Raw genomic sequence first — 10,917 nt, 5'->3', positions numbered from 1 at the left:
TTCTACGATCGAGTAGTTGTTAATCTGAGCGCACCCATCGTAAGTCGGGAGTGGGGAAAGTTACAATGCAACCATCAGGTTAGCCAACTTCGTCGTGACATTTGAAACTCTGTACCCCTCCATTACGCAAACGACGATCAAGGGGTGGTCTTTATATACAGTTGGCTTGTTTTTAAAGGTTTCAGTGTAAAGACGCATATTAGACGTAGTGTATTAGCAAGTTAAACTGCCACAGGAAGCATGTCTGCGCAAAGGACACTCGCCCCCCCCCCCCCCAAAAAAAAAAAAGAAAGAAAAAAAAGAACCGAAATAAAACAAAACCGAAAAAATCAACAACAAAAACCCCCAAACCCCATCCATCCACCCAGACACAACCCGAATACAGCAGAAATCGAATTTTCTATTTCCAATTATACTCGACGCCAAAGGTTTCTCTGACACGACAAAAATCGTTTATACAGAAGTAAATTATGTTTCTTTAATGACATAATCGGAAGTTGATTCTGGTAAATGAAATACCTGCCACGCCGATACGCCAGGATGAAACTCATTAGCATACTTATCGCAAATTACGAACAAAATCGTCAAATCTCTTCAATTAGGCTTTATCCATACTGAGATTTTACTCCTTACGCAATCTCTGTCAGTCAAAAACACTAATGATTCAACACCTAGCTCTTGCTGTTATTTTTTTTTAAAGGTCTAACCGACAGGTGATGGTAATTATGACAGAAAAACAGATACTTTTGGATCGTTGCTATAATTAGATATTGAACTATACACCTTTTTTGTTTTTCAACGATAATGCATGCAAAGTCAACATAACAAACACTACACACGGTGATTATAAACGTGTCAGTTCTATATATATATATAGGTGTACATTTATAACCATTGTTCCATAGTTTGTTCAGAGGTGACGTTACACAATACATTTTTATCTCTCATTAAAAGAAGAGTTCTGTTCACTACTTATATGGAATGTAAACACGCTTTTTAATATAAAATATAATATAATTTTATATAATGTCGAATCTTTTTCAAATTCATCATTGAGTATTATTCAAGACCGGTATACGATTTAAAGCCTGAATTATATTATTCGGAACACGCTAGGGTGATAAAAATAACAACGGTCATCTTTATTCAATAATAATGTTATAAATGTATTTACGTAAACATTAATATACTAGCCTTTCAATAATACTGTTATAAATTTGTTTAAGTATTTACGGTAAACGTTAATATATCAGCCTTTCAATAATACTGTTATAAATTTGTTTAAGTATCTACGGTAAATGTTAATAGATTAGTCGAGTTAGCCCCACTAGCCCTGATTCCACTAGCCCTGGTTCCACTAGCCCCAGATTGTCAGTCATATTGGCTGTTACTGCCACCGGTTGTCATCCCCATTATAAACAAACTAAATCAAATAAGTAATTACAAAAATGAATATAGTTAAATAAATGTTTTACATCTCCATTTCATGCCCGGTGCGTTCTTATGAAAGACATAGTCATCCACAATTGCTACTTTATTGCCTCTGGCACCCTCTACGAAGGTTACCTCCGCCATAACGCACAGCGAGCATTTATCTGTATAGTCACATTTGCAACATTCATATATAGAGGTCCCTACTAATTATGTATTGACAGTAATAGTGATATTAAAACAACACATGTTTATAGATAAAGGAATTGTATGAAGAGGATTAACGCACAGCGAGCATATTAAAACAATACATGTTTATAGATAAAGGAATTGTACGAAGAGGATTAAGTAAGCACTCCACGTTTTCAATTGAGGCATTAAAAGGGTATCTCATCTATTGTGTCTACCTAATCAGTAAAACAAGATATGTTTATTTATTAATAGTTTATATGTACAGGGGAGTAGTCTAAAGAAATGGAACATCCATGGCAGCCATTAATTGGTCATTTTTCAGGGCTAGTTGTACCAGAGCTAGTGAAATCAGGGATAGTGGGATGATTCCGATTAGTCTTTCAATAATACTGTTATAAATTTGTTTAAGTACTTACGGTAAACGTTAATATACCAGCCTTTCAATAATACTGTTATAAAATTTTTTTTAAGTATTTACGGTAAGTGTTAATAGATTAGTCTTTCAATAATACTGTCATAAATCTGTTTAGGGTAAATGTTAATAGATTAGTCTTTCAATAATACTGTCATAAATCTGTTTAGGTATTTACGGTAAACCTTAATATACCAGTCTTTCAATAATACTGTTATAAATCTGTTTCGGTATTTACGGTAAACCTTAATGTACCAGTATTTAAATAATAGTTTTATAAATTTATTTAAGTATTTATGGTATATATGTGAATAGATCAGCCTTTCGATAATACTGTTTTGTTATAAATTTGTTTAAGTATTTATGGTATATATGTGAATAGATCAGCCTTTCGATAATACTGTTTTGTTATAAATTTATTTAAGTATTTATGGTATATATGTGAATAGATCAGCCTTTCGATAATACTGTTTTGTTATAAATTTGTTTAAGTATTTGCTGTAAACGTTAATATGACAGCTTTTCAATAATATTGTTATTATATAAATGTATTTAAGTTAAAATTTAGAATTGTGTAAGTTTCATATGCTTAATTCAGACATTGCTTTATCCACTGATAACAAAATCAACCAATAGATACACATTATGTGATTCGGTTTATATAAAATAGCACGTTAAAATACTTTACTTCATTTATCATTGTACGACGGCCTAACAAACAGTTCTCAAAACATTTGAGTGAAATAGCAATTATTAAATAAAAATATTAGTATTCACTTATAAATATGAAAACTGGATTCATCGACAAAAATATAAAATATATTATTACATGGCTTTCTAGGCACCTTTATGAGCAATTAGGTCACATATTGTACAATTTTAGTGGCCCTTTTCAAATGGCCGCGAAATGTTTAAGATGGCGGATAAAAAAAGTAAAAAAGTCATTTAAGCAAAAACCTCTTTGGCACTCATCACACACAATTTATGTTTTCAAAAATTTATATACAATTTTCACGAAATGTATACAACAGCATGGATTACAAATATGAAACCAAATATCAGTCCAGTCCACTGACTTGCTTTTGTTAATTATGAGATGAAACCCTGAAACCTAATATTCTTGAGTCTCTAAGCCTTAATCATGTCTCAGTGTGAATGCTGGGAAAATCAATGTATAATCCTCACACATAGCGAGGGTCAGGGTGGTCAAAGTAGTCATTCCGTCTGCGCAGTTTTCGAAGCATCGCCCTGATTTTCTGACGAAACTGCCGGTTCAGGACCCACAGCATCACGGGATTTATGGCACTGTGCGCATGTCCCAACCAAATGGCGAACGGAAGCAGAGCCACGGGCTCGCTGTCTTCTTCAAGGTCAATACAAAGGGAGGTAATCTGGTAGGGAAGCCAACACACCATGAATATGATCACCAGAATGATGAGCATGCGCGCTGCCTTCTTCCGGGAGCACAAGCGCGTCGTACTGCTGTCGGACGACTGTCGGTAGATGTCGTTTGACCACAGCTTTTTGCCGATGTGCGCGTAGCACGCCGTCAGCGTAATGGCAGGTATGATGTAGTTCGCAAAGAGTAGGAATACACCGAACGCCTTTCGGTCGTAGTCGCGCGGCCAGTCCTCGATGCAGAAGTCCACGGGCTGGAGCGACGTGAACTGCAAGGTGTCCAGTTTCTTGATGTAGAAGAAAGGCCCCATGAAGATGGCGGACACGACCCACGTGACAATGATGATTACGAGCGCTTGGCCGGGTGTCGTGATTTTGTGATTCGTCACCGGACGCTGGATGGCAAGAAATCGGTCGATGCTCATGGCTGTCAGAGTAAAGATTCCAGTGGACACGGCAATACCTGAATAAGACAACAAATACAGTTTTAAAATTCTGTTGTTGTTGTTAAACGACAATACTACAGCACGTCCATTGAAAAGGAGAATCGGCCTCGGTGGCGCAGTGGTTAAGCCATCGAACTACAGGCTGGTAGGTAGGCCTACAGGGTTCACAGCCCGGTACTGGCTCCAACCCAGAGCGAGTTCTTAAGGGCTCAATGGGTAAGTGTAAGGCCACTACACCCTCTTCTCTTTCACTAACCACTAACCAACTAACAACTAACCCACTGCCCTGGACAGACAACCCAAATAGCTGAGATGTGTGTCCAAGACAGCTTGCTTGAACCTTACTTGGATATAAGCACAAAAATAAGTTGAAAGAAAAGGAAAGGAGAGACAGGCCCAAGAGGCCCGCCCAACCCCATTTGTGGTCAAACAATATATATTACAGAATATACAAACAAATGCAAACTTATCCCGTCCACCTGCCACCGGCCTCGGTGGCGTCGTGGCAGGCCATCGGTCTACAGGCTGGTAGGTACTGGGTTTGGATCCCAGTCGAGACATGGGATTTTTAATCCAGATACCGACTCCAAACCCTGAGTGAGTGCTCCGCAAGGCTCAATGGGTAGGTGTAAACCACTTGCACCGACCAGTGATCCATAACTGGTTCAACAAAGGCCATGGTTTGTGCTATCCTGCCTGTGGAAAGCGCAAATAAAAGATCCCTTGCTGCTAATCGGAAGAGTAGCCCATATGTAGTGGCGACAGCGGGTTTCCTCTCAAAATCTGTGTGGTCCTTAACCATATGTCTGACGCCATATAACCGTAAATAAAATGTGTTGAGTGCGTCGTTAAATAAAACATTTCTTTCTTTCTTTCCGTCCACCTGCCAAAGATCCGTTAAATTTTATTTTCAAAACAACATGTATTGGGCCCCCTCTATTAAAGAAATTCTGGATCCGTGAGAGAGATATTTATTTAACGGTACCACTAGAGCACGTCGATTAGAGATATTTATTTAACGGTACCACTAGAGCACGTCGATTAGAGATATTTATTTAACGGTACCACTAGAGCACGTCGATTGGAGATACTTGTTTAACGATACCACTAGAGCACGTCGATTAGAGAGATTTATTTAACGATACTTCAGAATATTACAGCTATTTGCCATAATTTAGAGTCTAACATATGGTTATTTAGTCATTTGGTCGAAAGAAAAAGACAGAAAAAACCCTGTCTCCACATACGCTATTCTTACCGATAAGAAATTTATTTTGTTTAACGACACCACTAGATCACATTAATTAATTATCGGTTACTGGGTGTAAAACATTTGGTAATTATGACACATAGTCATCAGAGGAAACCCGCTACATGTTCTTAATGCATCAAGGGATCTTTTATATGCACTTTCCCACAAACAGGAAAGCACATACCACGGCCTTTGCACTGGTTGGAACGAGACAAAATCAAATCAGTTGAATGGATCAAGCGAGTACTCAACCGACTGAGCCAAATCAGTACTCAACCAACTGAGCTGTCTGTCTGTCTGTCTGTCTGTCTCTAATGGTAGTCAAACATTTGGTAAATTCGACCGTCTTACGGAGGAAACCCGCTACATTTTTCAATTAGTAGCAAGAAATCTTTTATATGCAACATCCCATAGACAGGACAACAGACACCACAATCTTTGACATATTAGTCGTGAGGCACTGGCTCGAACAACAAATAACCCAAAGAGCTAACCGACGGGGATCGATCCTAGACTGATCGCGTATCAGGCGAGCGCTTTAACCACTGGGCTACGTCTCGCCAAAACATTTCCATCAGAAGCCAGGCTGTTAATCTAGGCATTCAAAATAAAGTGTTTAAGGAAGGAAATGTTTTATTTAACGACGCACTCAACACATTTTATTTACCGTTATATGGTTATATTGTTAAGGACCACATATATATATAGAGAGAGGAAACCCGCAGTCGCCACTTCATGAGCTACTCTTTTCGAATAGCAGCAAGGGATATTTTATATGCACCATCCCACAGACAGGATAGTACATACCACGGCCTTTGTTACACCAGTTGTGGAGCACTAGCTGGACCGAGAAATAGCCCAATGGGTCAACTGACGAGGATCGATCCTAGACCGAGCGCGCATCAAGCGAACGCTTTACCAATGGGCTACGTCCCGCCGAGAATAAAGTGTTTACGACCAGACATCAGCTGAATAGCGATGATGGGAGAGAGAAAAAAACCCACACATAAAAAATCCGATTTTAAAAAGTCACGTCAAATGAGGTTTAATAACTACTTTGCGACCAGCGCGTTGTTTTCCAAGTAAACATCGGCGCCGAGTTGATCGATACCACGATTGTACAATCACCCTGTCACCTTTTCACAAATACAGTATCACTTTGTTATTATTCTCTCGTGGGATTTTATCGTTCTTCAGATTCGCTCTCCGTGCGAGTAATATCTACCATCTCAGCGGGGTCTATCACATAGCCTTTGTTTTGGCTTTATGAATAATGACGTATTATATTTAGTATTATGGTTTCTCTCACCACATAATTTTAATGTGAAATCGCTACCATGCATATGAAAAGTTTAGTCGTTAGATAATCTTGCAGAAGAAAAAAAAAAATTTCTCGATGCAGCGAAGGACTTTTAGTTAACGACGCATTTTCAAATTAGGCCGTTTGGTATATCACATGTGGTTATTGTGACACTTGGTCAACAGAAAGAGTTGAGCAATATGTGTGTGTGCGCGCGCGCGCGCGCGTGTGTGTGTGTGTGTGTAAATGTGTATGTACGTGTCTGTGTAGGTGTGTGTGTAGGTGTGTGTGTAGGTTTGTGTCTGTCTGTGTGTGTATGTGTGTGTGTGTGTATGTATGTGTGTGTGCGTGTATGTGTATGAGTATGTGTGTGTATATGAGTGTATATGAGTGTGTGTGTGTGTGTGTGTCTGTATGTGTATGTGTGTGTGTGTGTGTGTGTAGGTGTGTGTGTATGTGTGTGCGTGTATGTATGTGTGTGCCTGTGTGTGTATGTGCATGTGTGTGTAGCTGTGTGTGTGCGTGTGTGTATAGGCGTTTGTGTGTGAGTATGTATGTGTAGGTGTGTGTAGGTTTGTGTGTATGTGTGTGTGTGTGTGCGTGCGTGTATGTGTATGAGTATGTGTGTGTATATGAGTGTGTATGAGTGTGTGTGTGTGTCTGTATATGTGTGTGTGTGTGTGTGTATGTGTATGTATCTGTGTGTATGTGTGTGTATGTGTTCGTGTATCTGTATGTGTATGTATGTGTGTGTGTGTGTGCATGCGTGCGTGTGTAGGCATCTAGCTCCCTTACAGCCAAGACTACTCGGTCTACGTTGTGGAATGCACACGAAGACTTATCTTGCGGCATGCGTCATCAGGTAAGTACAACGATGTCTGTCGGCAGTGCAGATCGGAAAAGAAAAAGCCATCAGAAGGATCGGAAACTGTTTTAAAAGGTTTTGCGTATTGTAATATAGATAGTATTTTAATGACTGTATTTGTCGTTTAGTACCATTAGCTCACATACCTTGCAAGAACGAAGTCGTCTTGCATAGAAAATCGCCATAGATCCACAGCTTATAAGTGATGGTTCCCACAGCTATGGGCATGCAAACCAAGGTCACGCAGAGGTCACAGGCTGCTAGGTTGATTAAGAAGTAGTTTCTTGCTTTCCTCAGAGTCTTCTCCCCTGCCACGGCGCAGATGATAAGTATGTTGCCTAGCAACGCCACGACGAACACCGGGGCGTAGAGCGACAGCAGAATCAGTGAGCGGTAGTTGAGGGACGAATACAGGTTGGTCTCGAACTCGCGCAGGATGTCGTCTGCTCCGCTGAAGTTGAAGGGCGAGACATCGTTCTTCCGAATTTCCAGGATGTTCTTGTATGACGTGTATTCTTGATGTTGGTCCATCGCCATAGAGGAAATCTGCAAAAATAAAAAATAAACGGATAATGTTAGTTATTTAAAAAGAAAAAGAAGTATATATATATATATATATTTTTCAATAATGTTTCTAATGCTAGTGTCAGACTGTCAACTGTTACTACGAAGTTGGCCAATTCGATTGATGCGTTGTAATTTCCCCAAATCCCGACATACGACTGATGCGCTCAGATTAACAACTGATGAGATATACGACGAGAATCGAGAACCGAGTTGTAAGAGCGCTCAGACTAGCAATTGGACAGTCGTAGAAGTCGTGACGTTGGCCAGTTTTGTTCTGGCAGTTGGTAGTAAGAGATTAGCATTAGTTGTGAAATAATCTGGGGATTTATTCACAAAGGTCTCTTAGGCTCTGCTAGATAACAAATCATCCTCTTTGCAAGTCTTTTTGCATTGCACTGTGATATCGCAAAGTTACGAGAGGTTAGTAAAGTAGGCCCCTGGGCATGACATATTTTGGCGACAATTTAACTTCAGTGCTGTCAAAATACCGAGTCCCGACTCTCTGTTCAGTTTCACGAGTAAGATTTGGGTAAGGATTGATCCCTTGCTGTTAATGCTAATCCGTTGATGTTTTGAATACCTAGATTAACAGCCTGGCTTCTGATCGAAAGGTGGGGCGAGACGTAGCCCAGTGGTTAAAGCGCTCGCCTGATACGCTATCGGTCTAGGATCGATCCCCGTCGGTGAGCCCATTGGGCTACTTCTCATTCATGTCAGTGCACCACGACTGGTATATCAAAGGCCGTGGTATGTGCTGTCCTATCTGTGGGATGGTGCATATAAAAGATCCCTTGCTACTAGTGAAAAACAATGTAGCAGGTTTCCTCCCTACGACTATATGTCGTAATGACCAAATGATTGACATCCAATAGCCGATGATTAATAAATCAATGTGCTCTAGTGGTGTTGTTAAACTAACCAAACAAACCTTCAGAGTTAGGATTAATTACGGGTCACAGGAATGCACTATAGTCATGTAATTTATAAATGTAATTTCATAGAGCTCAAAACGAAGTAATGTCATTTCAGATATAGCATTCTCGCTACATTTCCATTAGCAGCAAGGGATCTTTTAGATGCACCATCCCACAGACAGGATAGTACATACCACGGCCTTTGATATACTAGTCGTGGTGCACTGGCTGGAACGAGAAATAGCCCATTGGGCCCACCGACGGGGATCAATCCCAGACCGACCGCGCATCGAGCGAGCGCTGTACCACTGGGCTACGTCCCTCCCTAGGCCTCAAAAGTCATGTGATTTCAGATATATCATTCTGCAGGTGTGGAATTTTGAATTTGATAGTAATGGAAAGTCATGTGATTTCAGATATATCATTCTCCAGGTGTGGAATTTTGAATTTGATAGTAATGGAAAGTCATGGAAAATAAAAACTGAATGGAAATGTTCTTCTCCATTTATGTGCAAATGAAAAGAAGAGGGACAAATGGCAACAAAACATCGCAAATCCTGTTTTAAAAATGGGCATGAAAAATGCCCCTGAAAGTAATGAAAGTTTGCTCAGGCATAAATGGAAAACAAAGCTATCAAAGATGTCCAATATATCTACATGTTTTTCTTTATATCGTTTCCAATACACATTCCAACCATTTAGCAGTTGATTGGCGATCCGATAGACGTGATCGAAGATGGTACCTCGGTGATTAAAGTAGCCTCTTCGAGCCATACCGCAAATAAAACCAGCTTGTGTTAGGTCTGTCGTCAGTGAGTAATGTGTGACATAATGATGAATGCGTATGAACGGGGATTTCAATTCGTTTTCGGTCCAGCGACAGATATCGGACAAACACGGGGCACGGTCTGATGGAGTGCCAGCGAGAAAATGTAATTGGTAGATCTAGGGGGTATGGAGCACTGAGTCTTCTCCCCCCTCCCCCCCCCCCCCCACACACACCTTATTTAGCTAAATTTATTTATTTCTACTTATTTTCGTGCTTATATCCAAGTAAGGTTCAAGCACGCTGTTCTGAACACACACCTCCGCTATCTGGGCTGTCTGGTCAGGACAGTGGGTTAGTTAGTTGGTTAGTGGTTAGTGAGAGAGAAGAGGGTGTAATGGACTTACACCTATCCATTGAGCCCTTAAGAACTCGCTCTGGGTTGGAGCCGGTACCGGGCTGCGAACCCTTGTACCTACCAGCTAAAAATAATGGGCCGAATTTATGAAGCTTGTTTTTCTTAAAGGCAGGGGTTTAGATTAGATTAGATTAGATTAGATTAGATTAGATTAGCTGTTTAACGACACCTCAGCACGAAAAATACATCGGTTACTGGGTGTAAAACTGTGGTAAATGCAAACATTAAGTGATAAAAAACGTCAATGTAGAAATGTAACAATTGAATTAAAACACAGTGTAAAGAACTGTGCAGACATACAGATGTCACAGATAGACGAGATTAAAACACAGTGTAAAGAACTGTGCAGCCATACAAATGTCACAGATAGACGAGATTAAAACACAGTGTAAAGAACTGTGCAAACATACAAATGTCACAGATAGACGAAATTAAAACTTACAATAGAAGGCAGTATCACGTAGAAATTGTAATAAACGTTCTGGATGGACTCGTAAGGATTCCAAGACATTTCGTTGACCAAATATATCTTTTCTAGTTTCTTTGAGATGATTGCACTCCACCAAATTGTGGCGTATCGTCAGAGTACACTGACAATGCTTACACTGAGCTGGGGGATCCTTCTTCAAGTTCAAGATAAATGAATGAGTCCAGTATGTATGACCAATGTGACTACAACACAAGACTATTCCATCCTTCCACGCAGGGATTTAAGCATTATAAATTTGGCCCAATATGTCCATTTAAGAATCAAAGTCTCAGTTTTTATAGTTGAAATAGCTAACATTAAAATCTTTAAGTTTTTCTTTTGTGTGATACAAAAACACACAAAACACTTAATTCACCCTTCAGGCACGCTTGCAAGGGGAGCGGGAGGAGGGGAGACTTCGGGCGAATGTTATTTTCAATATATTTTCCGGGGTATCATGACTCTACCCTCTAAAATCGTCGCTAGC

The 10,917-nt window shown here is 39.9% G+C and overlaps 1 protein-coding gene across 1 annotated transcript; it reads right to left on the bottom strand.

Moving 5' to 3' along the window:
• Positions 1-3,140: 3,140 nt before the first annotated feature.
• Positions 3,141-10,472, bottom strand: LOC121379248 (QRFP-like peptide receptor). The gene is made up of 3 exons (XM_041507773.1): positions 10,404-10,472; positions 7,443-7,842; positions 3,141-3,896 (listed from the first exon to the last, which is right to left on the bottom strand). Exons 1-3 carry the CDS (start codon positions 10,470-10,472, stop codon positions 3,217-3,219), a joined length of 1,149 nt encoding a protein of 382 aa, XP_041363707.1. The 3' UTR covers positions 3,141-3,216.
• Positions 10,473-10,917: the final 445 nt, after the last annotated feature.

The sequence above is a fragment of the Gigantopelta aegis genome, chromosome 2, assembly GCF_016097555.1.
Source record: "Gigantopelta aegis isolate Gae_Host chromosome 2, Gae_host_genome, whole genome shotgun sequence".
In the NCBI taxonomy this organism is placed as follows: domain Eukaryota; kingdom Metazoa; phylum Mollusca; class Gastropoda; order Neomphalida; family Peltospiridae; genus Gigantopelta; species Gigantopelta aegis.
Note: the sequence above shows the minus strand (reverse complement) of the source record. Positions and strands in the feature narration are given on the sequence as shown.

Bases quoted from the DNA above. Each gene is read 5' to 3' on its own strand.
- LOC121379248 (XM_041507773.1), bottom strand. From the start codon at position 10,472: ATGTCTTGGAATCCTTACGAGTCCATCCAGAACGTTTATTACAATTTC. The intron at 7,843-10,403 runs GTAAGTTTTAAT...TTATTTTTGCAG, and splicing joins ACGTGATACTGCCTTCTATT to ATTTCCTCTATGGCGATGGA. The intron at 3,897-7,442 runs GTATGTGAGCTA...TGTCTTATTCAG, and splicing joins GACGACTTCGTTCTTGCAAG to GTATTGCCGTGTCCACTGGA.